This window comes from Zootoca vivipara, chromosome 1, assembly GCF_965207765.1.
Source record: "Zootoca vivipara chromosome 1, rZooViv2.hap1.1, whole genome shotgun sequence".
Classification (NCBI taxonomy): domain Eukaryota; kingdom Metazoa; phylum Chordata; class Lepidosauria; order Squamata; family Lacertidae; genus Zootoca; species Zootoca vivipara.
In genome coordinates, this window is record NC_142582.1 from 19027785 (window position 1) to 19054015 (window position 26231).

At 44.3% G+C, this 26231-nt stretch overlaps 2 protein-coding genes across 5 annotated transcripts in view; one reads left to right on the forward strand and one right to left on the reverse strand.

Annotated features, from left to right (window-relative positions):
* Positions 1–1886: 1886 nt before the first annotated feature.
* CDCA7 (cell division cycle associated 7) lies at positions 1887–18971 on the forward strand. 4 transcript variants are annotated; one of them, XM_088659204.1, is made up of 10 exons: positions 1887–1910; positions 7793–7903; positions 8327–8437; positions 9771–10022; positions 10671–10748; positions 13714–13905; positions 14688–14822; positions 15742–15891; positions 16640–16776; positions 17423–18971. In XM_088659204.1, exons 1-10 carry the CDS (start codon positions 1902–1904, stop codon positions 17451–17453), a joined length of 1206 nt encoding a protein of 401 aa, XP_088515330.1. In that variant the 5' UTR covers positions 1887–1901; the 3' UTR covers positions 17454–18971. The 4 variants fall into 4 exon arrangements, with proteins under 4 accessions (XP_088515330.1, XP_088515408.1, XP_034991039.3 ...); XM_035135148.3 differs by lacking the exon at positions 1887–1910 and adding an exon at positions 2561–3281; XM_088659282.1 differs by lacking the exon at positions 8327–8437.
* Positions 18972–19733: 762 nt separating this feature from the next.
* The window catches only part of LOC118083835 (dynein axonemal heavy chain 11-like), a 236863-nt gene continuing 230365 nt past the window's right edge, over positions 19734–26231 (reverse strand). The window contains exons 80-82 of the mRNA XM_060272909.2: positions 24152–24264; positions 21365–21505; positions 19734–19981 (exon numbers count right to left, since the gene is read on the reverse strand). Coding sequence (XP_060128892.2) covers positions 19734–19981; positions 21365–21505; positions 24152–24264 — 502 coding nt within the window. The remainder of the gene's footprint in view (positions 19982–21364; positions 21506–24151; positions 24265–26231) is intronic.

Here is a 26231-nt window from a genome sequence, read left to right on the forward strand (position 1 = left end):
AAGACTATCAGTGACTACTAGCTATGTTCTACCTCCACTGTCAGAGGTTGTTTGTCTCTGAATACTAGTTGTAAGAGAATACAGTGGTACCTTGGTTCTCAAACGCCTTCGTACTCAAAGCCTTGGTTCCCAAACCCCGAAAACCCGGAAGTAAGTGTTCCGGTTTTCGAATGTTTTTCGGAAGCCGAAGGTCTATTGCAGTCGACTATTGTTTCCGGGGCATCTGCACCAATCAGAAGCTGCGCCTTGGTTTTTGGACATTTTGGAAGTCAAACAGACTTCTGGAACGGATTAAGTTTGGCACTTTTGTTTTTGCTATTTTGCGTTTTTGTTTTTGAGGCTTTTTTGGTTAATTTGTTTTTGTGACTGTGTAGAACCCAGCACAGCTACTGATTGATTGATTGATGAGTGCGGAAATGGATAAAAGCCCCCATCCAAACAAGGACTATCATCATTACAGGTAAGAACAAATTTTAATTTTAATCATCCACAATACTATCTTACTTATTTTATAATACAGTGGTACCTGGGTTTACAAACACAATTGGTCTGCATACATCTTTGTAACACAGAGTTGGTCTGCCAATGGGCCTGGTGCCTGAAGCCAGCTCCCTTGCAGAGCACATCCTTGGGGAACCTGCCATCTTCCATTCTGTGGACACGACCAAGTCAGCGTAATTAACCTGAAGCGTACTTAACCTGAAGCGAACTTTCCAATTGAAAGTAATGGAAAGTGGATTAATCTGTTCCAGACGGTTCCGCGAAGTACTCAACCTGAAGCGTACTTAACCCGAGGTATGAGTGTAATTGGTTCTGGAAGTCCGTACTTAACCTGAAGCGTACTTAACCTGAAGCGAACTTTCCCATTGAAAGTAATGGAAAGTGGATTAATCCGTTCCAGATAGGTCCACGGAGTACTTAAACTGAAAATACTCAAACCGAGGCGTACTTAAACTGAGGTATGACTGTACACTACATTGATTATTGCTTTCATTTTATGGATCAATGGTCTCGTTAGAGAGTAAAATTCATGTTAAATTGCTGTTTTAGGGGTTGTTTTTAAAAGTCTGGAATGGATTACTCCGTTTTTGCATTACATTCTATGGGAAAGTGCGCTTTGGTTTTGGAACGCTTTGGTTTTGGAACGTACTTCTGGAACGGATTAAGTTTGAAAACCAAGGTACCACTGTAAAGGACAAAATAGGTCTCTGTCAGATTCGAAAGGGCTCATCTTATGGCCTTATAAAAACAACAACACCTTTTTGGTTTTTAACTCTGTATTTAGTAGGCTACCGCGGAGTAAATGCAATTAACCAGCCTTTGACGGTGTAGTTATACCAGTGGAGAAGACAGGGCTGTAAAGTGTAACTTTGGAAGGAGAAATGGAGTGTTACAAACAACGCATGTCACTGTTTTCACTTGGGAAAAGCTGTAGGATATACAGGTGTGTTTGGGTGCCTTGCAGCTAGGATGTGAGAGGAACAGCTCTAAAAGAACCTATTGCAGCTGATAAACATAAACACAGTACTAAAACAGGGCCTGAGCTGAAGATCTTCACAGGCTCTGGAGTTATGAACAAAACCCAGCCAGCACTTAAAATGTCAATCTCGCTTAACCTAAAATTTATTAACTTGGCTGCATGATTATCACAGTATTTCCAATAGCAACTAGTTTGTTGGCAGTTCCAACGACAATTGGTAGCTGGTTGAAAAACAATTCTTATCTGTCCCTTCCACTTTATAAGCATTTTTTTTAGCTTTCCAAAAAGCAGAAACAATCACTTTTCTTCGGTATCTGAAAAGCATTTGTGAGCTAAAGTGGATTTGGAAGAATTAAGTGTGGTCTAGTCTCTAGAGAGCTCTTTTCGGTTCATTTGCTTTTGCCTGCACTTTGAGAAGCCAATGGTGCAGGTAAGTATGTAATTAAGGGCTTATTTAAAATGTTGATTCTTTTACATGTCAGCCTGCTGCAGCATGCCCACAAGGAATAACCCCCAGAGAGTTTACATACTCCTGGTTTTCTATTGTGATTTGGGCTGTGTAAGATTTCTGTTTTCTGGATCATGCCTGGGTCGTGTTACAGATTATGTGGCTTGTGTGTGTGCCACACACGTGCAGTGAGGCCCGAGTTTGCTCAACAGTGTGTGCCCTTAAGACTGTGTTCTAGAAAGCAAGGGGGGAAATAAAACACAGAAAAGTGTAACTTTCAGCAGTCATCCCTGAAGCCACTTATAATGAACTTTTAGCTACATTTCTGAAGTGTGTAGACTTTCAGTATTACTGTACAGTACACTTTTACCATTGCAAATAAAATGCTGTAGGCTAGGTCAACATAGCTGCCAAGTTATCCCTTTTTTACAGGGATTTTCCCTTATGCTGAATAGGCTTCCTCGCGAGAAAAGGGAAAACTTGGCAGCTATGGAGCAAGTCACACCACCACTGCTGGAGTCTCGATTTTATGTTTGTATAAAATTATGTGCAAAAGGTAAGTTTGAAGGAACGCATATTGTATATGCCTATGAAACAGCATTTTAGTCCTACTTTCGTTTTGTTTTTGCGCGGCTGTTTTTTCTTGTTTTTTTTAAGTGGGACTCCATTTTAGCTAATTGTTTTAGGCTGCATCACTTTAAAATGATCTAGCAACGTTGCAGGAATCAGCTTTTCCTGGAACCAATTAAATATAGCATGGCGAATTAAGGTAGAGACCCCCATAGTTTTGAGGGATTGCCCGCAATCCTGCGACAGTGCAAACAACTTTTATACGCCAGAATAGCTGCAGAACCTCTTCTAAACTTGCAGAAAGCAATTTCCTCCCGGGGTGTGCATGCGGCTCGGCCTCCCCCCTCCCCCCTCCCCTCCCCTCCCTCCCCTCCCCTTTCCTTCTATGCAAATACTTCATTGCTTATTTCGCGCCACTGAGCTAGGTCCTTGCAGCACCACAAAAAACTCCAGAGGAAAAAAAAATTAAAGCGGGGAAAGGTCTTTTCCGCAGTCACGCGCAATTTATTCGCGTTTGGGCTGCGGGCTTTGCAGGGAGAACGAATACATTGCTCGCGCCTGAGCTCCGTGGCAAAGAGCAGGATACGGCAGACCTCTTTCTGGATCTTCCAGGACTCCAACAGTTGGCGGGGAAAACTGCGCGTAATCCCCGCCCTCAAGCAGCTTTGGCGCGAGTCGGCGGAGCATTTGGTCTTTACCTCCTGCGTCCCGCGAAAAGAGGTCGCGCTGTGTTTTTCGGGTGGCAATTCCGCAGTCGGCAGCATGGACCCCTTCGGCCTGCAGGTAGGGACGTCGGGGTGAGAATTAAGATTTAGGGGCCACTAAGTTCCGCTGGAATCCCCGGAATTGGCTTGCAAGTACAAATACATAGGATGGGGGGCTGCGTGGATGAAGAGAACAGGCGCAGCCTCCCGAGACCCTTTTCAGCCACAGCAAATTTTACTTAGTTTTTAATATATATGCTCTTCACCGGGCATTTTAAATCCCTTAGTTGGAAAAGGTCCCACAAACTGCTTTAAAAGAGGGAATGAACTCTGAAACGTCGGGCGTTATGGGATTTTTTAAAATGCAAGCATACCCGGGGTTGTTTTTGTTTTGTTGTTTATTTGCTCTATTTTTGAAACGCGTGAAAGCGTGCTTTTGGATCGCGGCCATGCTACCGGTAGCTGCGCGCGTTCTCCTCTGCAAGGTGCGCGCGAGCCGCTCTCTTTCCAAGGGCTTTTTTTTTTATACCAATACATGGATCAGGATCGCGCCTTTCACGCTGCAGGCATGCGTACGTTTTTGGGAACTGAAGAGCGAATAATAAGTAAAAAACAAAAAAACACGCGCTAGAAATACACCCAGGGAGAGTTTATTTTGGTTCTAGCAACTAACAAGTTTGTGGAGCAGTACTGAGATTTCTGGGTCTGTCGAAATAGGTGGAGGAAGGCGGCTGGCTTTTAAGGCAAGCTGTGACTAGTTTCGGTTTAGCCCCGGTGTCTTGTTCTCCGGGCGCCCTACCAAGGAGAAGGGAGCGTGTTTGATGGGTGTCCCATCTTCCATAATGTTTTAAGCATTGCATCCCCCGGAATCCCCTGCAGTTTTGAATGGGGAGAGCGAGCGAGCGCAGTCCCAGGATCCTGCAAAAACTGCACGCGCTGACTCGGAAGGCAGCCCCATGGTGCTTGCTTTGGAGTAAGCCAAAAACAGCGCTGTGCCTTTTTGGGTGTGCTTCTTAAATAGGTAGCCGTGCTTCCGCCAGCCTGACCAAACCTTTTCCCATAGCAAAACGTCTCTCCCGAATCCCCCTCCCCCGGTGGTTACTTCCCCTCTTGTCCCGAGATATTTTTCCAGCTGCAAACCTTCTGGGGGAGAAAAATGAGACCACTCCCAATTCAGGGGAGCAATATCGTGCGTATACTCCATTCCGCTCATGCAAAAGATGGAGGAGGGCCTCTTATTCCTCCCCCGCAAGGCAGCGGAGGGGGGGGCCGAGCCCCTCTTTTCCCGCTCTTTAGCGCGCTCCCCCATAGCGCTTTTATCTTCTCTCCGCCCACCCACCAGCCACGTGAGCCGCCCGGGACTTTCGGATTCAGAGTTAGGCGTGGCCCGCGTGGTCGCTGACTGCTCGGGCTGTGGGGGCCCAGGAGGCAGCTATGGGGCTGGCGAAGGTGCATACAGTTTTGTAAAGTTCCAGCTTCCCGCAAAAGGAGGGGGGGGGGCTAAGTAGCTGCTTTGAGGAAGAACCCGCAGCGCAAACAGCTGAAACGGTCATTGGAGCAAGTGGGGGGAGTAGGAGAGAGATGCCTTTGTACTTACTCTACTTGTTCAAAGTCTTTGCCTTCTTGCAGAGTTTAATTAATGAACAGGCTCTGGCCTGCCTGGGAGGCTTGTTTTCAGGCCTGAAAGCAGCTCCCCCCCCCCCGGAAATACCTTAATCACAGATTTATGTCTTTCTTGTTACAAAAACGCATTGGAAAGGACAGTCGCTAGTCCGCCCAGACAAGGTTTTGCTAATTTATTGCTTCTTTGTGCATCAGGATGGAGCCCAGGACTTGGAAGAACAGATTTCAAAGGAAATAAGTGGTTCAGAACACTTGCCTTGTCTGATAGCTTTGTCTAGCCTGGTGTTTCCCAAACTTGGGTCGCCAGCTATTTTTGGACTACAACTCCCATTATCCCTAGCTAGCAGGACTAGTGGTCAGGGATGATGGGAATTGTAGTCCAGAAACTGGGAAACATGGGTCTAGCTTGAAATTCCTTCAAGGCCTGACAAGGTTACTTGCATGTTTCTCAGGGCACCTAATACGGTGCTCATACGAGAATAAACTTCTTAATTACTTTCTGGTTCACTTATGCTGACCACTTGGATTTTAAAAAATTGCCCTAGCTCCAAGGACCTCAGAACCCTGTACAGTGGTACCTCGGTTTATGAACACAATTGGTTCCGGAAGTCTGTTCATAAACTGAAGCGAGCTTTCCCATTGAAAATAATGGAAAATGAATTAATCCGTTCCAGACAGTCTGCAGAGTACTTAAACTGAAGCGTTCATAAACTGAAGCGAACTTTCCCATTGAAAGTAATGGAAAGTGGATTAATCCGTTCCCGACGGGTCCACGGAGTACTTAAACTGAAGCGTTCATAAACTGAAGCATAGGTGTAATTGATTCCGGAAGTCTGTTCATAAACTGAAGCGTTCATAAACTGAAGCAAACTTTCCTATTGAAAGTAATGGAAAATGAATTAATCCGTTCTAGATGGTTCTGCGGCGTTCGTAAACCGAAAATTCATAAACCGAGGTGTTCATAAACCGAGGTTCCACTGTATATGGCTTTTCACTTCCACATGTTTAGCCTCACATTGGCCCTGGGGCGTAGGTTGGACTGAGATATAAGTGATTGGCTTATAGGAGAAGTTCACAGGTGAGTTTCACAGCTGGTCTCCCAAGTCCTAGCCCTGTACTCTAACCACTATACCACACTTGCTTTCTAATAAATAGTCCAGTAATCCTAAAAGTTGACACCTTCACCCTGTACTGCACCAGCTGTTTTCTTTATTTGCCACCTTAGCCTGCCTCCTAATTTTAAACTTACCGTAGCTGCTCACAGTTAAGCTCCATTGAATTGAATGGGCAACACATCTGAGGAAGAGTCTTTAGAATGATAAACGTTATACTAAAGTCTGTGCTTCGGAAGTGTTCCTCTCAAGTTTTAGAATTCCTATACATTTTTTTTAAAGGTCTGCATGCTGTGGGAATTACTTTTGCACTTTCCAAACTATATTGGTAGGGATTTGAGAAAACTATTACTAGGGCTGCAATCTTTTGCCCACAACTGTTGTCCACTCAGAAATAAGCTTCATTGAGTTCATCTGGTAGACTATAGAAGGATCCTGTGCTTCATGTTTACACTTAATTTTATTGTCACTCATCTATCTGGTTTTGTTTTGTGCTGGTGTGCTTGGTTTAGACAGTTTTCTGACATGGTTGATGTTTAACATCCTGGATCATTTGCAGGAGCTTTGCAAAAAGTGCTTTGGCTCCATGCATTTTGAATACAAAATATGTGATGGCATTTAAATTGCATTTTAAAAAAATGCAATTATTGTGAACAACCACATTTATGTAGGAGTAAGATGCACTGAATTTCCTGCGACTTAAACGTGTTAGCCAAGTGTGTATGGCACTGTAGCCCAAACCCTTTCTTCAGTTAGAGTGCAGTGTTATCATGTATGGCTACATAAAATAGTTAAGTAATCGTGAAGAGAGTCTGATAAGGATGGAGTGATATTTGAGGAAATCTTGAAAGGCTTCAGTGCATAAGTGATAATGTACAGAGGTAAACTTAAGTGGGCGAAAAAGGGTTTCATATAATAGTTTGTCTTGGTTTCCAAAAATGTCCAAAAAGTTTGCATATCCAGGCATTATGTGTGGAACACACCTCTGAACTCTAGAGTTGGATTGGTAACTCACCTAATGGCTCATTTACCTGGTGGACAGAACTTGTAACCTGCAATAAGAGCCGCTTCACATAACTCTTCAGCTGCGCAACCACAGACTGAATTTGCCATGCTACTGCCAAATCTGGGTTAATTAAAATTTGTGGCTGAAGTGTTTGGGAGTGTTAAAGAGTAGGTTGGATGAGAAAGCACAGCTTCCATTGGCTGAAACAGTCAAACGGAAAAGGTTGGCAAACTTAACAAGAAAAAGGCACATTTCCTGTTTTTTTATCATGCTATTGCTTCAATAACTGGAACTGATAGATACGTTTTGCATTTTAGAAATGTAAGACACAGCTGAAATCTTTGTTTTAGACTGGATGATTGAATCCAAAAAAACCCCTACAATGCCTGTTGACAAGACACTTGAAGATTATGGGAGGAATTCAACTTAGTGCTATGGCAATCATTCTGTGCAAGTTTTTCATCTCCCCAGACTAAGCAATCTCCCCTCTTCTGATGCACTTGTTTTTGTGGTTCTCCTGACCTCCCTTTTATGGTGTACACAGGGGGAAGGGAGGGGAAAGCCCTGATATGCTAGGCTTCTGGTAGCGGGACTTGAATCCTGCCCAAAATTTTCCTATGTAAATATATATGGTGAAAATGCCCCCTGCCTAATAAATAAAATGCCTAATTTTTACTCCTAGTTGTAGTGCAGAATAGGGTGAAAAGGTTAGCTTTGTGATGCAGTCCTAGTATGTAACAGCTCTTTGCTATCTACCGGTAATGTAGTCAAGTTTAAGCATTGTGAGATTGATCTAGAGAACTAATCTTATTATAGAAACCTAATTGAACTACCATCTTCATTTTGTAGGGAAGGAAGAAGCCCACAGCATTCCGCAATACAAAACTGATCCCCATGGAAACCTCTTCATCCTCTGATGACAGTTGTGACAGTTTTGGCTCTGATAATTTTGCAAACACGGTAAGTAAAAAGTGCGAGAATAAACAGAATTGAGTGTGCGATGCTGAAAAATGCCCCATGCGTGATTAAAATGCTTTGCTTACATTTCAATACAGCAGTTGTGAATATACAGTATGTACTGTAATTTCATTTCGCTTTCCCCCTTGTGCTTCTAGGTAGTAATTGTTGGAGGTAGATTAGCCACTTATTCTATCCTTTTGAAATGTCGCCTAACCTAACATGCCTGATGATTTGCTGTAACAGCTCTGAAACCATTTGTAAACCCCCTGAAACATTTTTCTTTGTTACAAAAGCTATTCTCTTGTAGTGCACTTGTAAAATGTGATTTGCTCTCTGAACAGTTTATGGAAAATAGGTTCTCTTGAAAAAGAGAGAAAGAAAGAAAAAGAGAAACACCTAGTGTACTTTATTCTTTTTTTAAAGAAACGAAGCTTCAAGCCAGAAGTTGCAGAGGAGATAGTAAAAATCTTTTATGAGGATTCGGATGATGAATCCTTCTGTGGTTTTTCAGAAAGTGAGATTCAGGATGTGCTGGTGAGTTGTACAGTTTAACTTGCTAATTGCATTAACACTGCATGTGCATGCCGACACTCAAAATAATACTCTGCAAGCTAATGCAGGATGATTTGACTAAAGCTACAAATCCTAATCTCACTTACCTGGGAACAAACCCCATTGAGTTCAGTAGGACTTAGTTCTGGGTAGACATGGTTAGGAGTGTGCTGTAAGTCTGGGAATCGAGAGCCAGCGAGTGATTGCACATGGAAGCAGTCTGCTCCCTTGTTCAGGTTAAATCAAATAATATTGGCATTTGTAGCAAACTCTGCTTTGGGTAGCCAATCCCAGTGAGACTAGCTGTCCTGCGCTGATCAGCTGATTAGTGCTCACAGAAAGCCTCACTTGCCAAGAAGTAATCAGGTGTGCTCTTTATGTCTCTTTGTTTTTCTTTTGCAGCCATGCCTTTTCCTGCCCACACCTGACTTCACATGTAATTATTGTTTATTGAATTTGTCAGTTGGTTTATCTTGCCCAGGGCAACCTAAATCAGTTCACGACCAGACAGACAGACAAAAAAACAAACCCACATCGATAAATTGAAACCCAGAGGAACAGAAATATATTAGAACACCACCAACCCAACCACTTTTCAAAGGCCACAGGCTTGGTTATAAAAGAAAGATTTCGCCTGGCTCTTAAGTGTATATAATGATGGCATCGGGAGAGCCTCACTGGAGAGAGCATTCTACAAATGGAGCCACCGCAGAACAGGCCTGTTCTCGTGTGGCCCCACCCTCCAGGCTTCTCATGGAGGTGGTACACAGAGAAGGGCTTGAGGGTGAGCGTGAGGCTTGCCAACTGGCAAAAAGAAGCATTTCTCTGCCACATGCAGCCCTGCGTTGGACATGAGGCTGCTCCTTGCTAAAGGAAAAAAGGTTTTAGCAATAATGATGCCCAATGAGGGCTGGTAGGTGTTATTGTGGAGACCTGTGAGCATAGGGTGGTACATTACTACTACTACTACTTCTAATAATAATGTGAGCAGCATGTGATTTGATCGCTGTGTTGTGGTTATATGCTGCATTGCAGTTTCCCTGTTTTACTATTTTGGGTCTTCTAAAATAGAAGTTTTGGTTTTGGACCTTTTAAAAAAATAGCAAAGTCACTCTGAAGGGAGACGGAGGCGGCTTCCTCGAAACCGGGTCAGTGAGACAACTTGTGCTTTCTGCAAACTAACCTTGGTTGTTGCTGTAAATGCACTTGAATTTGGAATGGTTCTGAGAAGCCATAATTGAGATGGTGGATCCTATTGCAACCATAACTGACTCTTGAATTCATAACTCCCATTTTTTTAAAAAACCCTGTATAGAAACTGGATACACACTCGGAGAAAAATATGAGCCACGAAGATAAATTTTCATGTAAGAGGCCACGGAAGTGCTCTGTTTCTCTTAAAGTTGCTATGACGTTTCCACTTCGAAGATCTAAGAGGGGGAAGAGTGAAATAATTTTAGACCCAGAACCTCCCGCCGAACTGGAATTGGACTCTGATTCCGATGAAGAAAGAGGCCCCAAATTCTTAGAGAAAAGGGCTTTAAATATAAAGGAGAATAAGGCCATGGTAGGTACAAAGAAATGTTCTCATGCATGTTGAATTGTTGCTGTTTTCTCTTGACCAAGTTGTAACATAATTCTCGTTTGAAATGAGCTAAAGTTCCACTGCATTAATAAAAACATGTGCCACTTCTTAATGCTCCATTTGCATACGGTATTCTACATGCCACTCAGCTTCATTCAAAATATTTTTACCCAGTTTTATTTGTTACTATTCTTAGAAAAGTTCTGAAATTGCAATCAAGTGACTGTGAACCTGTTTGAAATATGACTTATCCAACCACCTACCTAGTGCAGTCCATCTTCCTGGTTTAAACAACCTCTTAAACAGCCCTTGTACACTTTCTGAATTGTTAGTCTCAGGCTGGACTCCCATCAGGAACCAGTTCCAAAAGGCTTCAGTGAAGAAGGGCTGGCTCTGCTCAAATGTATCTCTGAGTCACACACACAGAACATAATTGAGCACCTCTGACTCCCCACCCCATTCAGAAAAGCCCTTCCACTGCTGAACAGGGAGCGCCACCAACCTAAGGCCCACTAGCACTGGCGTGGCAATCCTTTGTGAGATGTTTCTAAATTAACGTCCCATCAAAATCCTATAGTAGCATAAACTTCCTGACACAAAACCACTTATATTCTATGTTTCCCTTTACAGCTTGCAAAACTAATGGCAGAATTAAAAAACGTGCCTGGAATTTTTACAAGGAAAGGTCCCCTGGCAACTCCAACCTTGGTAAGTCTCAATCATTTATTTGTTGGTTTTTTAAAAGTCATTTACAGATTACAGTGGTACCTTTTAACATCTATATGAAGCCGCTGGGAGAGATCATCAGGGGGATTGGGCTGGGTGTTCATCAGTATGCGGATGATACCCAGCTCTACCTCTCTTTCAAATCGGAACCAGTGAAGGTCCTGTGTGAGTGCCTGGAGGCGGTTGGAGGATGGATGGCGGCTAACAGATTGAGGTTGAATCCTGACAAGATAGAAGTACTGTTTGTGGGGGACAGGAGGCGGGTGGGTGTGGAGGACTCCCTGGTCCTGAATGGGGTAACTGTGCCCCTGAAGGACCAGGTGCGCAGCCTGGGAGTCATTTTGGACTCACAGCTGTCCATGGAGGCGCAGGTCAATTCTGTATCCAGGGCAGCTGTCTTATCAGCTCCATCTAGTACGCAGGATGAGACCCTACCTGCTTGCAGACTGTCTCGCCAGAGTGGTGCATGCTCTAGTTATCTCCCGCTTGAACTACTGCAATGCGCTCTATGTGGGGCTACCTTTGAAGGTGACTCGGAAACTACAACTAATCCAGAATGCGGCAGCTAGACTGGTGACTGGGAGCAGCCGCCAAGACCACATAACACCGGTCTTGAAAGATCTACATTGGCTCCCAGTACGTTTCCGAGCACAATTCAAAGTGTTGGTGCTGACCTTTAAAGCCCTAAATGGCCTCGGTCCAGTATACCTGAAGGAGCGTCTCCACCCCCATCGTTCAGCCCGGACACTGAGGTCCAGCACTGAGGGCCTTCTGGCGGTTCCCTCGTCGCGAGAAGCCAAGTTGCAGGGAACTAGAGAAGAGGGCCTTCTCGGTAGTGGCGCCTGAAACCGTTCTTAACCTGAGGTACCACTTTAGCTAATGGGGCCCCCCCGCTGCTGCCGCGCTACTCCACACAATTTCTGTTCTCATCCTGAGGTAAAGTTATTAACCCGAGGTACTGCTTCCGGGTTAGCAGAGTCTGTAACCTGAGGTGTTTGTAACCCGAGGTACCACTGTAACTTTTTAAGCCAAATGCAGCAAATTCCAGTTCCTTAGAACTTAATGATGTGATAAAACATGCCGCCACCTGCTATTACTAGTTGTTGGTTTTTTAAAATGGTCACTCCCTAATACTTCAGTTCAGTTAAAAGCACCTGCAAGTCTCTATATCTAAAACAAACGAAGCAAAGTCCTGTTCAGTTGCATATTTTACCTACGTGCTTGCGTGGGCGCACACCCAATAAAAATGAGTCTGAAGTTCAAATAACTGATCTCCTAACTTTCCCTGCGTGCAAACAGTATTTGGATGATAGTCAACGGTCACTGAAGTCCGCTTTGTATGCTCAAGCCCATTGATTTTGATGGTGTGGTGGTTGGGGTTGTGCGGTACACCGGTAAAGCCAATGCAGTGTTACTGCCTATGCCACTGCACCGCCCTGACCTTGCCACTGCCTCTCCCCTCACTGTTCTGGTAAGTGGCAGCGATGCTGCTGACGGGAGGCTATATTGCCTTTGCTCTGCCACACTGAGAAAGCCGCTGGGAAGCTGGAAGTCTGTATTCCATTCTGAGGTCTCATGCCAACACCTGTAGTGGAAGGACTTCTGTGCATGAGTTTGTGAGGCAGAGAAGGAAACTGTAAGACCGATGTGGTTTTCTCACTTCTGCCAATACTCAACCGTATGCCATTGTTTATTGGTTTTCCCCTTGCCTCCTCCGGCTTAGTTTGTCTAGGGCTGCACCCTTCTGCCTTGTATTCCGCTGATCGTGAATTGAGCCCATTTAGTACAGCACGGTAAACCATGGTTAAAGAAGCCTAACCATGGTTCAGTGTGGTATCTATTTTATTTGGAAGCCAGTCCATGGTTTGGGTTCTGAAGTACAGCCAGCAGAAAACATAGTGTCTGGTTCCTTACATTTTTAACTTGATCACTGAGATCTTCCAATGGGGGCACTTAATCCATGCTCCTAAGGTTTGGTTGGCCTTTCCAAGGAGCCAGCCCTTAGTGTGGGATACCCTGCCAGTAGGAATCGGGAAGGAATCATCCCTCATTTCTTTCAGATCAGCGCAGCTCAACATTTTATACCAACTTGTCCGCAAGAGTACTTCAACATGGAACCCATGGGCTTGTTGCCCAGGGGTGGAAGGAGCAGGGCCAAAATTTGACATCCCCACCAAGCCCTCCTACTGCCTTCCCAAAGCTGGCCAAGTGAGGTCTTGGGCTTTGAGAAGGGGGCACAGGGCTCTGGCAGGGTCCCAGAGTCCTCCCAGCTCCTTCCTAAAGTTGGGAAAGTGCTACCCAGTGCCTCACTTAAGGCTTTGGGAAGGCAGCACCAAGACCTGGGGGAGGGGGTCAAATGTTGCTGAGGGCTGCCAAAAAAGGCACTGAGGGCCATGTGTTGGGCCAATTGTTTTAGATCAGCCATCCCCAAACTTGGCCTCCAGCTGTTTTGAGACTACAACTCCCATCACCCCTGACCATTGGTCCTGTTAACTAGGGATGATGGGAGTTGCAGTCCCAAAACAGCTGGAGGGCCAAGTTTGGGGGTGCCTGTTTTAGATGTCTTTTAAAACTGGTCCTGTTTAGACAGGCCTTCAAAATGTTTTTCCCCCACCAACCAGTCATTATTATTTATTTATTTTACTGTACTAGTATGTTTTTATGTTAATTGTGCCTTGTGGTTTTTTTCTTACGCCTTTTCTTACATTTTTATTCCAAATATGCAGTTTATAGATAATTTAAGTAAATGATGCCTGAATTGAGGTTTAGGCTGCAGTGTTGTGCACACTTACCTGGGAGTAAACTTCATTGAACATGGTGCATTAAAATTGTGCCTAGAAATGCACTGTTAGTATATAAAGAGCTTGTAGCTAAGAGATGGAAAAACAATGAAAATTTTATTTCTGTATGGTGTGATTTGATGGGTTTTTTTGGTCCTTTATTACAGAAACCTCAGCGATCTCCAAGGAAATCATTTCCCAGGCGTTCTTTAAGGAGGAATCCAGAAAGAAGTGCCAGGCCTCACACAAGATCCAGGTCCCTGATCGAAGGTCCTCCAAGCCCTGTTTCGGAGAAGGACGATGAGGATGAGGATCCATACTACTTAGTGAGAAGGAAGATGTCTGATGAATACTCTGAGGTCTGAGTTGTTGATTTTATTCTAATTTAGAGCGCATGAAGTAGTAGAAACGCCTAAAATATAAACTTCACCTTGGGTGGTTCAAACCCAAATTAAAGTTCAGTTTTAATTACAGTGGAAACTTTGTTTTCGAACGCCTTGGTACTCAAAACATTTCGGCTTCCGAACACCGAAAACCCAGAAGTGTGTGTTCTGGTTTTCAAACGTTTTCCGGAAGCCAAATATCCGATGCAGCTGTTGGCTATTGTTTCCAGGGTACCTGCGCCAGTCGGAAGCCGCACCTTGGTTTTTGAACGTTTCGGGAGTCAAACCGACTTACGCAATGGATTACGTTCGAGAACCAAGGTACCACTGTATAAGCATTGAAGAATACATAACTAATTAAGCAATGAAGACCACAATGAGACAACAGATTTCCTTCATCTGTTGAGAGGGGTATACATGCCCAGAGTTGGGCGTGATTGGATTGGTTCTCATACATAGCACTGTTGACAACATTTCCGGCAACACAAAGTCCTTGGAGGAAGCACATAGAAATGATTCCTTCTGTTGGGTCATCCTGCTGTCATTAATGTGGGGCGCTTGCCTTCTGCGGAGAGACTGTGTGTTAGTGCAATTTCCCCTGCTACCTCTCCATGCAGAAACGAGCAAGCTGAAGGATGGATGTATCGGAAACTCATTGAAACCACTGCATATGTGTTACTGGCGAGGGTTTTTTTTTTTTTTTGTAGCCACAAAAACTTGAGAAATATTTAATTTGATGCCTTTGGCCTTTTCTACAGGATGAATCAGACGGTCCCAGAAGAAAAAGTTCTATGACTCTTCCCCATGTTATCCGCCCAGTGGAAGAAATTACTGAGGAAGAGTTGAATGGTATCTGTGAGACTGCCAGAGATAAAGTGTATAATCGTGCGACGGTAAGAACGCCAGTGTTGCACCAGCATATTCGTTTGCTCTGCCCAGATAAAATGAAGCTTTAAATGTTCTGTGTGGTTAGGCAATAGCCCCTTACGCTTAGAAGTTTCCCCACTCCTTATTCCAAAACCGAGAAGCTCTTTCTGGCAGGACTGGGGAACTTGTTGCTAGGCTCCAAACCATCAGCTCCAGCTACATTGAGCAGTGGTCTGGACAGATGGGAGTTGAGGTCCAACAGTGTCCAGAGGGGGGCCATAGGTTTCCCACCCCTGTCTTATGGGAGAGTTGGGAAAGAGTCACCGACCCTTTGCAGATGATCAGTAAGATTAATGGGGCAACTTGGAGCTGTAGGAAGGGGGAGAACGAGGCATATCGCTCTGCTTTCTTTGCTTTACGTTGAACAAAGGTGGGGAACGTCTGGCCCACCTAGGGTCCAAATTTGGCCTGTCAAGCCACACACCCTGCCCTACACCTGATGAAATTACATGGGGGGGCAGTACAGGTTTGGCGAAAAAGGCGTTTTCAGGCATTGCCCATCATTAGTCCCTGTAACCACCCACAACACTGTTGAACAGCATTTGGGCAGCACCCTGCTTCGAGAAGTATCAATCCCCTGATGTTAGATAGTTGACCTAAGAGGATCTGTGAATATGCAGCACCTCTGGATACGAGGCTAGTAATGTCATCGTCCTTCAATGAACAGAACATGTTGTTCGGATATAATGCCAAACCATGTTTTGGAAACTGAATTATGAATCATCCCTGTTCTTCTGCACTCTCCAGTTCCCACCTTGATTTCCACTTTAGTGGCTGAATTGTATGTAACCTGTGATTTGCTGCTGAGTCAGACAGTGAGGTAGGGAAATAGGTGGGAGAAGAAGAGGAGTCCAGTTTCATTTGACCTCCCCGTTCTTTTCGCAGGGTTCCACTTGCCATCAGTGTCGGCAGAAGACTATAGACACCAAGACAAACTGTCGCAATCCAGAATGTATGGGAGTGCGTGGCCAGTTCTGTGGGCCTTGCCTACGCAACCGCTATGGAGAAGAAGTCAGGACTGCTTTGTTGGATCCAGTAAGATAAAACTTAACATTTATACTCATTTTGATGGTGTGTCAGTGTCAGGGACTGGCTGAATGAGGAAGAGTGATGGGAGCCGACCGCCCCAAAACCCACCTCATGGAGGACACGGAAGATGAGTTAGACCCCAGATCCTGGTGGTGGGACACTTGAGGAGCAGTCTGGGGAAGAGATGAGCTGGGAGGTGCTAGAAGCAAGGGCAGGGGGGCCAGGAAAAGGAGGCCCTTCTAGGTCAGGGTTAGAGGCTGAGAGTCACAGTGTGAGGGCAGACTCTGACAGAGAGGAGGCAGAGGTTGCCTTTGCTAGCCAGCGGCAGGGCCCTCCCAGTCCTGCTGGCTCTACTCCCCTCTCTGACACCCAGATCGAGCAACAGGCGCACAGGAGGAACCCCACCCCCTTGATGCAGCCTCCTTCCACTTGGGGAGGAATCCAGAGTGAGAAGCCAGAGAAGGGCATGTGGCCAGTGGTTAGTTTCAGCAAGATCTCCAGTTGGATTAAGACGAGTAAGGGGACTCTACCGCGATGTTATTTTCCATTAATAAAAATGGCATTCTGTGCCTCCTGTTCCCACCGGCAAATGACCTTGGGCTCGCTTGACAGGGTAGGGTTCACAAAGAAATCATTCACGCTCCCGTGTTTTGTTTAATAGATGGATGCTTTAATGTTACAATCCGAAGCAGTGAGTCGTTCCAGAATTACTATAAACACATTCCTTCCCCTCTCTTCTTTCTCCCTCTTTTAGGACTGGCATTGCCCACCTTGCCGTGGCATCTGCAACTGTAGTTTCTGCAGGCAGCGAGAAGGACGATGTGCTACTGGTGTGCTTGTTTACCTGGCCAAGTACCATGGCTATGACAACGTCCATGCTTACTTGAAAAGGTAACTTTGGGTTTCTCTCCTTTCCACCTAACTCCTGTCTTTTGTAGTAGTTTTCATTCGTTTATTTATCTACTAACAAAAGGTTCTCTGAGCAATTTGCAACTAAGCAGTTGAACCCACAGGTACAAAAAACAAAACATAAGGAGTGGAATCTGTAGGGAATAAAGCCCAGAGTAAAATGCACAGCAAAGAATAACATCAGTACAAAATACCTTGGAAGGTTTTTAGGATGGTGAAGAGGCATACCTGTCTGAGGAAGGCCATTCTCTTACTTGTGCCACCACATAGAAAGGGTCCCTCCTTCCTCGTACCCACCTTTTGCACTCGGGGCACCTAGAGAATGGCCTCAGAGGGTTATCTTTAGGGCTGCGTGCATGTTCTGCTGGCTGTAAAATTTAGTCCATTAGTCTGGTTTCCTTTGCTTTCATTATGCAAATGGCAGTCTGTTTGGAGGGCACAATCAGATTCGTGAATGTTATGAATGCTTTGCAGAAGGCTCAAGTTTCAGCCCACCATGTACAAATGAGAGCCATGAAAAACAAGAGATGGAAGGATGGGTTTTTCACTAAATGCTGGGTTGGATTATTGGTGATCTTTGTTTCTCTTTATAAATAATAATTCCACCCTTTTAAAATCAAATTTACAGCCTGAAACAAGAACTTGAAATGCAAGAATGAATTTGGACGTGATTCTGTGGCCATCGGCAAAACTGACGTTAAGGTTAATCGTTTTGAAGGTGTTCGTTGGTTGGTTGCTGTTTTTTAACCAGGCATTCGTTTTCCCTCCTAAGTCTTAAGAACAAAAGCCATTGTGTCATTTGAAGTTCCACTTTACAGGGTGTGAATTACTAATTCCGTTAGGTAGCAGTTTTCCTTTCATGCTGGATGCAATTAGTTATGTGTATTATGCCACAGTGTGGCTTCACACAAGGGTTGAAATTTGCAGAAAGAAGATTTAGCGACAAATCTGGTGTCTTGACTGGAAATACTGTTAGTCCTAACGGAATGTTGCAGGAGAAGGTAACAGTGACAAAGGTGACATTTCCTAAACTGAAAGTTTTGGTGGGGGTTGAGCCGCTTTGAGTCCAGAGCTATTTTACAGTTTATCCTTCATGCTCAAGAAAGCAGTTAGTTGCTTTTATCCATCATAAAGCATGATATGAATAGATGAATAAACGTTACACAGTGCTCCAAATAGTAGATTTAAAAAAGGATGAACAAACTTAGCTGACGGTAAGCCACTGTGTTGCTTGCGGGCTTGATCTGAAATATGTGATGGAAAACCATGTACATCTTAAATTTTGGGGTGATTCGTGCAGGAGCAAGTCCTTTTAGTCCATCTCACGCATAGGGCATAATGTCTAACATGGAGCCTATTGTGTGTGGGGTCTTGCACATTGCATGAACAGGGGATAGTTATATACACGTAAGCCTTGCATTGTACTTATGCTGGCTGGGTGATAAGCCAGCAGCTTGCTCTCATGCTCGTGATAATATAGCTCCTCCACACAAGGGACTAGGTTGGTGAGCTTAGACTGATTGAGAAGCTGATAGTCCTGTATGTTTCAAAAGTGCATTTAGTTAATAGGCCACAGGACTTCCGCTTCAAAGAGTTAATAATGGCTACAAAATTTCACACTGATACGGACTCTTGTACAACAGGCAGGAATTGTGTTCCTAAACCTTGAACTTGCTTGAGAACATAAAAGGTGTCCTTTTGGTAGGACACAAGCAACTTACCACTTAGTTCTTGCTTGTAACACTGTACTGTCCACAGTTGTCTACATATGTGACACTGTAAACTAAAAATGGTTGCTGAAAACCTTATTCCTTGTGTGGATAGGATGTGGGGGCAGGGTTGCTATCCAATCATACATTTTTGGAAGGTCAAAATTGCTATTTTGCATCTTTTTTTGTTGTTGACATGGATATAAAATTCTCACATGTGTTCTGCTTTTTCAGCCTTTTGTAGAAGTTCCTCTATCATACATAAAAACCTAGTTCAAAACCTGTTCAAAGATGCTGTTGTACATATGCTAGGTCCCATGCAATTTATGCTCTGGCTTTCTTCAAGGATAGCAAAAGACTACTGTTAGTTATGCATACTGTAAATGGATCCTGTGATCTACAGAGCTCTTATGTACAAAGTGTAGTTTTGATAATAAAAACCTTGCCTAGAAATAGTTTTTTTTTAAAGTTCCTGCACATGGTGATTTGTGTCAGTATTATTGCACTGTATTGTCTAATGCACATGTGCTTTTTTTTGTGTGTGTGTGTGTAGGCCTCAGCAAAAGACACTAAATGTTCTGTGTTCACAAAAGCAATTCTAGATCCACAGATGTTTTGGGGCTATAACCCCCCAGTAGGCAAGAGATTATGGGAGCTGTAGTCGATCAGCATCTGCGGACCAAAGCTCAGGAAGGCTGACACAAAGGCATGTACAGCTCAGCTCCCCCAAGAGAGAAGCCTTGCAGATAGGGGAGCTCTTGTCTACATCTGCATAATCAAGGCATTAAGGAAACTACTAGCAGAAGCTAGTGGTTGAAATTGGAACAGTTGTGCATTTATTTGGCTCGTCCAGTTCAGTTGTTTGAAAAAGCCGCATAGGTGAAAAAACTGCACAATGCCGTTTTAAATTATTATTATTCTTTCACAAATTATGTGGTTTTTTCTATTGTAATTTATGTTGTGAACCGCCTAAGATCTACAGGAAGAGGGCGGTAAACCAATTTTATAATAACAGGCAAGAAGAGAAAGCCCACACTCTTGACAGTACTTGAGAATGCAGAGTTAGATGTAGCAACACAATGTGCACAGCCTTAAAAAAACACAAATACACTCCCCCCACCCCCAAACCATGCTGTAGTGCATGCACACAAAGTCACTATGGGAAAAGGGAGCAAGCAGGGGATGGAACGGAAATGCCAAAGAGTTTTGGGAAATAAGACACGAGCATCATCACACACTTAAAAGCAAAGCAACACCAGCAAGAATCCATTTAGCTGGCCTTTCCCTTGATTTTAAATGGAAAGTGCACACATAAGTGGAGCCCCTTAGTTTCGTCTTGTACACTGGGCATTCGTAAATATTCCTTGTCTCTTGCCTGTCGTTGGGGATGGCTCTTACAAACACAACAGGCATAGCCTGTGTCGGTGCTTTCAGGCAAGCTTCAGCTATGTGACCCCCCTGAACATCCCAGCGAGCACCTGTCAATAATTAAAATTGAGAGAGACGGGATTTAGCCATCAATATTTCTTTTCCCCAAACAATGCAGTTTTATAAATAAAACCCCTTGCTTCCTTTATTGGTCTCTTTCAGAGCACATTCATCTATATTTGGTAATGTGCCTCCCAACACCTCTTAACTGATAGGGTTGTATAATGCATTCAGACAGGAATCCTTTCCACTGGTAGGTAACCAACACAATGGGGAGGAGCAAACTAAGGCCCAGGGGCCAGATCCGGCCCAATCGCCTTCTAAATCCAACCTGCGGATGGTCCGGGAATCGGCGTGCTTTTTACATGAGTAGAATGTGTGCTGTTATTTAAAATGCATCTCTGGGTTATTTGTGGGGCATAGAAATGCGTTCATTTCCCTGCCCCCGAAAAAAGTATAGTCCGGCTCCCCACAAGGTCTGAGGGACAGTGGACCGGCCCCTTGCTGAAAAAGATTGCTGACCCCTGCCTAGAATGAATGCCAGCCTTGTAGCGTGTCTTGTGGAAAATTCCTACGGTGAGCTGACCAAATAAAACAGCCCCTGTGGTGTAGGAATAAAAGCTAAAATAATCTCTGGATAAACTTCCTAGAAGCAGAGCACAATGGGGAGGAGCCACCAAACCCAGAGCCCAGCTTGGACCCCAACTCCAGCCCCAGAAGAGAAGGGCCTTGTATTTCATGGACCCAAAGCTTCCCCACCCCCTGCAGGGCAGCCACAGAGGTTTCCATCATACAGTGGTGCCTCGCTAGACGAATTTAATTCGTTCCATGGGTCTTTTCTTATAACGAAAAATTCATCTAGCGAATCCCATAGGAACGCATTGAATTTTTTTCCCATAGGAACGCATTAATTGAATGTCAATGCATTCCTATGGGAAACCACGATTCGCTAGACGAATTTTTCATAAAACGAATTAGTCTAGCGAGGCAACCTCCGCTCGAAAAATCCTTTCGTTAAGCGGAAATTTCGTTAAGCAGGGCATTCATTAAGCGAGGCACCACTGTATTTACATACCGTACCTCTTGCATGCGAAAACGGCTTCTAAGCTGTTTACAAGTAAAGAATTATACCCACACCACTAAAATATTAACGCAATAATTCAATCGAAACATTTTTACTACTATTCTCCATCGGTGGATCCATTTGCAAAAATCTGTGGCCCTAGAATACTTTCAAGGATTGCACCCTAAAAAAAGCCTGGTAACAAGAAGTGAAGGAACAGGTGAGAACCCATAACTCTTATTTGAAGGCAATAGGGAGGCGGTTCTGTTTTTTAAAATGATGCCTTAATAGAAGCTTTTCAGATAAACATCCCATAGCTTCAAATGTCACCTTTTTTAAGCAGTTGTGCAAATACTTGGAAGCCACTTACCTTCCAAGTACAAGCCGTGTATGTATGCCCCTTCTCTAGCAGGCTGCGTAAACTCCTCTTTGTATTTTTTGGTGACGTCCACCGTTATGTGCATCTTATCCAAAGGCCATTCGTTTTTATGGGCGAGGCTCTGCATGACAGCTGAAATAAAAAGCGTGGAGACACCATATGAGTTGAGCCGTGAAGGGAGGAAGAGCACGTGCGCCACATGGCAGATGTTGCCTGGTTCACTCCTGGTAAAGGTATTGCAGCCTGAGAACCGGTACTCCAGTCATAGGCACCACTGCAGTACTGCAGTAGATTAGGGATAGGGGACCTGCAGCCTTCCAGATGTTGGGCCTCCCTGCTCCCTTCAGCCCTAGTCATTGCAGCCCAGGGGTGATGGGGATTCTAGTGTGTCAATACCTGGAGGCCTACAAGTTCCCCATCGTTGCCCTAGGCCAGGCACCCCCAAACTGCGGCCCTCCAGATGTTTTGGCCGACAACTCCCAGGATCCCGAGCTAACAGGACCAGTGGTCGGGGAAGATGGGAATTGTAGTCCAAAACATCTGGAGGGCCGAAGTTTGGGGGTGCCTGCCCTAGGTGGACCCTAGACTTTACTTGATATATATACATATAGTGGCTTCATAAGATCAATGGAACCAGAAACCGTTCCTTTTCGTCAGGCGTGGACAGGTTTTTAGACCAGCTTTCTTACAAAGTTCAGTGCCAGGAAAGGCACAGACCTGGAAAAACGTTTCAGAAGTGCCACAGAAATGTTTCCTTGCGGCCATTTTATTTTTAGCCTCATAGCAAACATACCAAAACTACGCAGAGAAATGGTATCAGGCAATGGTGGAGCAGTGACAGATTGGATGTTGCTCTTGGCATGGCAACAGCCAGTGGACAAAGATGGCAGAATTTGTGCCACGTGGCATGTTTCAATTGTTCCCCCGCACCCCAAGAAACTGCCACACTGAAAGCTCTGCTCTGATATGGCTTTCCATAGGCTGGTTCAGGACAGAAGTCCAGGGACCAACCACATGTCAATGGGACCAGAGTCAACACATCACACTTGGGATTCCTTGCAACTGGTAGCCAGAGGCAAACAATGGATGCTGAACAGCCATATCTAATGTAAGGGAGCATTTGACAATCTTACATGCAGTGATGGGACAAGTTGGGCAAGGATTACTGTCTTTTCCCCTTATGTAAGACAACCCCTAATTTTTTGAAACCATAATAAAGACATCTGTATTTTAAACATGAAACAGAACTACTTTGATATTATCTTAAAATATTCAATGCGCTGGTATGTTAAGTGCCATATATTTAAACATCAGTGGCAGTCAAGGAAGGTGGCCAAAGTTGTTGAGGTTTTTTGGGTGACTGCACACAAAGTTGTTGAGCTTTTTTTTCCCGCCAATCACAAGCTCTCCCCCCCCCCACATCTGCCAACACCAATCCTGGGCTGTCCATGCCAGAACCTGAATCTGAGCCCAAACCCCTGTGCATTCATCATCCATGTATACGACAACCTCTGTGTTTTTTTTACTAATTTTTAAAAGCAAAAAACCATTGTACACAGACAAATACGGTATTATCATGCCATGTTTCTGAACTTGATGTTTGGGTCGCAATGCTAAACAGCTGACATTTCCATTGCAAGGTAGGTCTTTTACCATGATATCTGGGCTTGCCTTGCAATAATTTGTGGATCAAACACTAAACGCAGATTTGTGGGTGCCAGGGATTGCACCAGCCCACAGGGTGCTGAGAGCTGCTTGCACGGGAAATTAAGCTCCAGCCACCACAACTACCAGAATTAATGCCTATGCTGATTTCAGAATAAAACACTGCTTTGTCCCACAGAGTCTTGAATTAAGCAGCTATGTCTTGAAGCTGAAATGCAGCTAAATGGATTATTTGTACCCAAATGACAAAAAGGTTTTAGACTTGCTTTGGATAGCTGTCTCTAGAAAGCGGCACCCCCTCCCTTTAAAATAGGAAAGTGCCCAAAACAGCTTATGCTATGTGACATGGAAGTGTGCTATTCAGAGGATGGCAAAAGGTTAAAATAATAAATCTTTCCGGTCTAGCCTAAGACCTTGTGCAAAGTAGCTTTTGGGATTTGTTGTTGTTTAGTCGTTTAGTCGTGTCCGACTCTTCGTGACCCCATGGACCAGAGCACGCCAGGCACTCCTGCCTTGCACTGCCTCCCGCAGTTTGGTCAAACTCATGTTCGTAGCTTCGAGAACACCGTCCAACCATCTCGTCCTCTGTCATCCCCCTTCTCCTAGTGCCCTCAGTCTTTCTCAACATCAGGGTCTTTTCCAAGGATTCTTCCAAGGAACCAGAGCAGCTTTTGGGATGCCAACCTATAAATACACACACACACACACATCGACACACCATTTTTCTCACCCCATATTACACACACACACACACACACACCCCTATTAAATTTACTAACAGTATTTTAGCTTCTTTGCAATTGCTATTTCCTTTATTTCTCTTTCAATGGCATGTCCTTTGACAACTTCGCGTTCAGCCATTATTGAGTGCCCCATGATACAAATACAGTAAACCCTTCGTGAAATAATAATTAAAAAAATCAATATAGTCACCGACATACTGTGTATTGAGGAAAATAATTGTTTATGGCACACAGCTTAAGCTGTGCTGGTAATCACGTTGAAAATACAATATTTATTCATTAGATCAAATTTAATGAAGCCTCCTGGCAGTAATTATAAAAATTACTGTAGCAGTAAATTACTAATGAGTTGTGTGATGTGCTTTCCTACCTGTGAGGAAGGACTGGGGGTTGAAAAAGCCTGATATCCAGACGACACTGGGGAGGGTGAGATCCTGCGCCCAGGAATCGAGCTCACGGCAGCGCAGAAGGAGATCGTTGTACCTTAGCAGCATCGAAAAAGAAACAAAGATGGAGGCATAGGAATTGGTGGCTTGCAATGGCAATGACAGAATAAGCGGCATACTGCCATAAACATGCTGGTAAAGGTAAAGGTACCCCTGACCGTTAGGTCCAGTTGCAGACGACTCTGAGGTTGTGCGCTCATCTCGTCCTATAGGCCGAGGGAGCCGGCGTTTGTTCGCAGACAGCTTCCGGGTCATGTGGCCAGCATGACTAAGCTGCTTCTGGCGAACCAGAGCAGCGCACAGAAACACCGTTTACCTTCCCGCCGGAGTGGTACCTATTTATCTACTTGCACTTGACATGCTTTCAAACTGCTAGGTGGCCAGGAGCTGGGACCGAACAACGGGAGCTCACCCCGTCGCAGGGATTCGAACTGTCGACCTTCCGAACAGCAAGCCCTAAAACATTTGTACCACACACTTGATACCCATGGCAGGGGTTCTTAGATGGAAAATCTGATGGTTCCTACTCCCAGTTCTAAAGTCAGTAAAGGGGGAGTGATTCGTATTAGCTCCATCTACCTGTGGAATGGCTTCCCAGGGAAAGGGAAGAGAGGGAGGGTCAACTCCACACCAATGTCCCCTCCATCCCATTGTAGCATACTGTATATTGTTTCATAAGCTAGAGGCAGAACCAGAGATATGGCCTGTCTTGTCCAGGACAACTGATGCTGCAGATAGTGAAGATCAAAGTATCTGACATTTGCACCCCAGCTTAACATACTCCCCACCCCCCAAAAATTTGGTCATAATGCTTGACAATGACGGCAAGTGATGGAGATGCTGTGCTGCAACAGGAACAGGCGTACCTCGGACTCTGCTTTTACTTTAAAAGCGCAACATTTAGGCAATTGGGAAATGAAGTAAAGACTCACAGAATCACGGAATTTTAGACTTGGAAGGGATCCCAAGAGTCATCTGGTCCAACCCCCCTACAATGTGCGATCAAAAAAACTACTCCTCAATCAAAAAAAGTCAAAGGTGCTCAGAAAATGCTCAACCACATTTCTGCACAGCTCAAAACAACATCTCTGTTGCATTCTTGCAACTGTTGAGCTCTCCCTCCTTTTTTTGGCTAAAAGATGTTTCTAGCTCCCCCCTTTTTTGGGTGGCTAGAAACATCTTTTAGCCATAATTTAAGTTGCAGGATTCCTAATTTATCAATACTTGAGCGCAAAGACTTTGATGCTGAGATTACTTGGGCATATTTTAAAAATCGACGGGCACATGTTTTTTCATCCTTAGAGGTATAATTTCCTAAAGGTGGTATTATAGAAAATAAGCCAAATGTGCCCTTCATTTTACTCGAATTCAAAATATCACTCCTTCAGAGGTTTCTGTTTTCTGCAAAACATGTGCCTAATAAGATTTGCCAATATATGTTTCTTTGGGGCGATGAGTAAAAAAAAAAAAAAATCACTACCCATCTGCTCTATGTGTGAATTATAGAGCAGAACCACATCAAATACCAGAGAGTTTCCTCACTTATCCTGCCTCTGAGACACATACATTTGGCGTAGGTGGACCTGGTGTCTAATATATTCCTTGAACATATTTATAAAGGATTAACCTGTGCATGGTATTTCTGAAAACTGATTTACCTAAAACACACATTTTATGCCACTTTTCTCCACTTCAACTATCCTTCCTATTTAACTTCAATATTTGTCATTTTTTACTGAGAGATAATGTGCCTTGCGCATTATCAGTATTCCGTCTATGACCCGTGCTTCCCCCCCCCACAAGCCAATACTTTTCTGCAGATTACTTGCTCTGTCTGAGAATACCTGCCTACACCGAAAGCATTCGCAAATGGTTTGCGCGCCATTGCTAAGCAAATGCTTAGATAACCTATTTTACACAGACAGAAGTGTCATTTTCAAAGTATAAGGGAATGGTGTTTTGTGGGGGTCTTTCATGGTGCACCGGAATCCTTGCGAGAAGGTT

Excerpts from the sequence above, each read along its gene's own strand:
- CDCA7 (XM_035135148.3), top strand. The coding sequence starts at position 3,261 with ATGGACCCCTTCGGCCTGCAG. Across the intron at positions 7,904-8,326 it reads CTGATAATTTTGCAAACACG|AAACGAAGCTTCAAGCCAGA; the intron begins GTAAGTAAAAAG and ends CTTTTTTTAAAG. Across the intron at positions 15,892-16,639 it reads GGACTGCTTTGTTGGATCCA|GACTGGCATTGCCCACCTTG; the intron begins GTAAGATAAAAC and ends TCCCTCTTTTAG.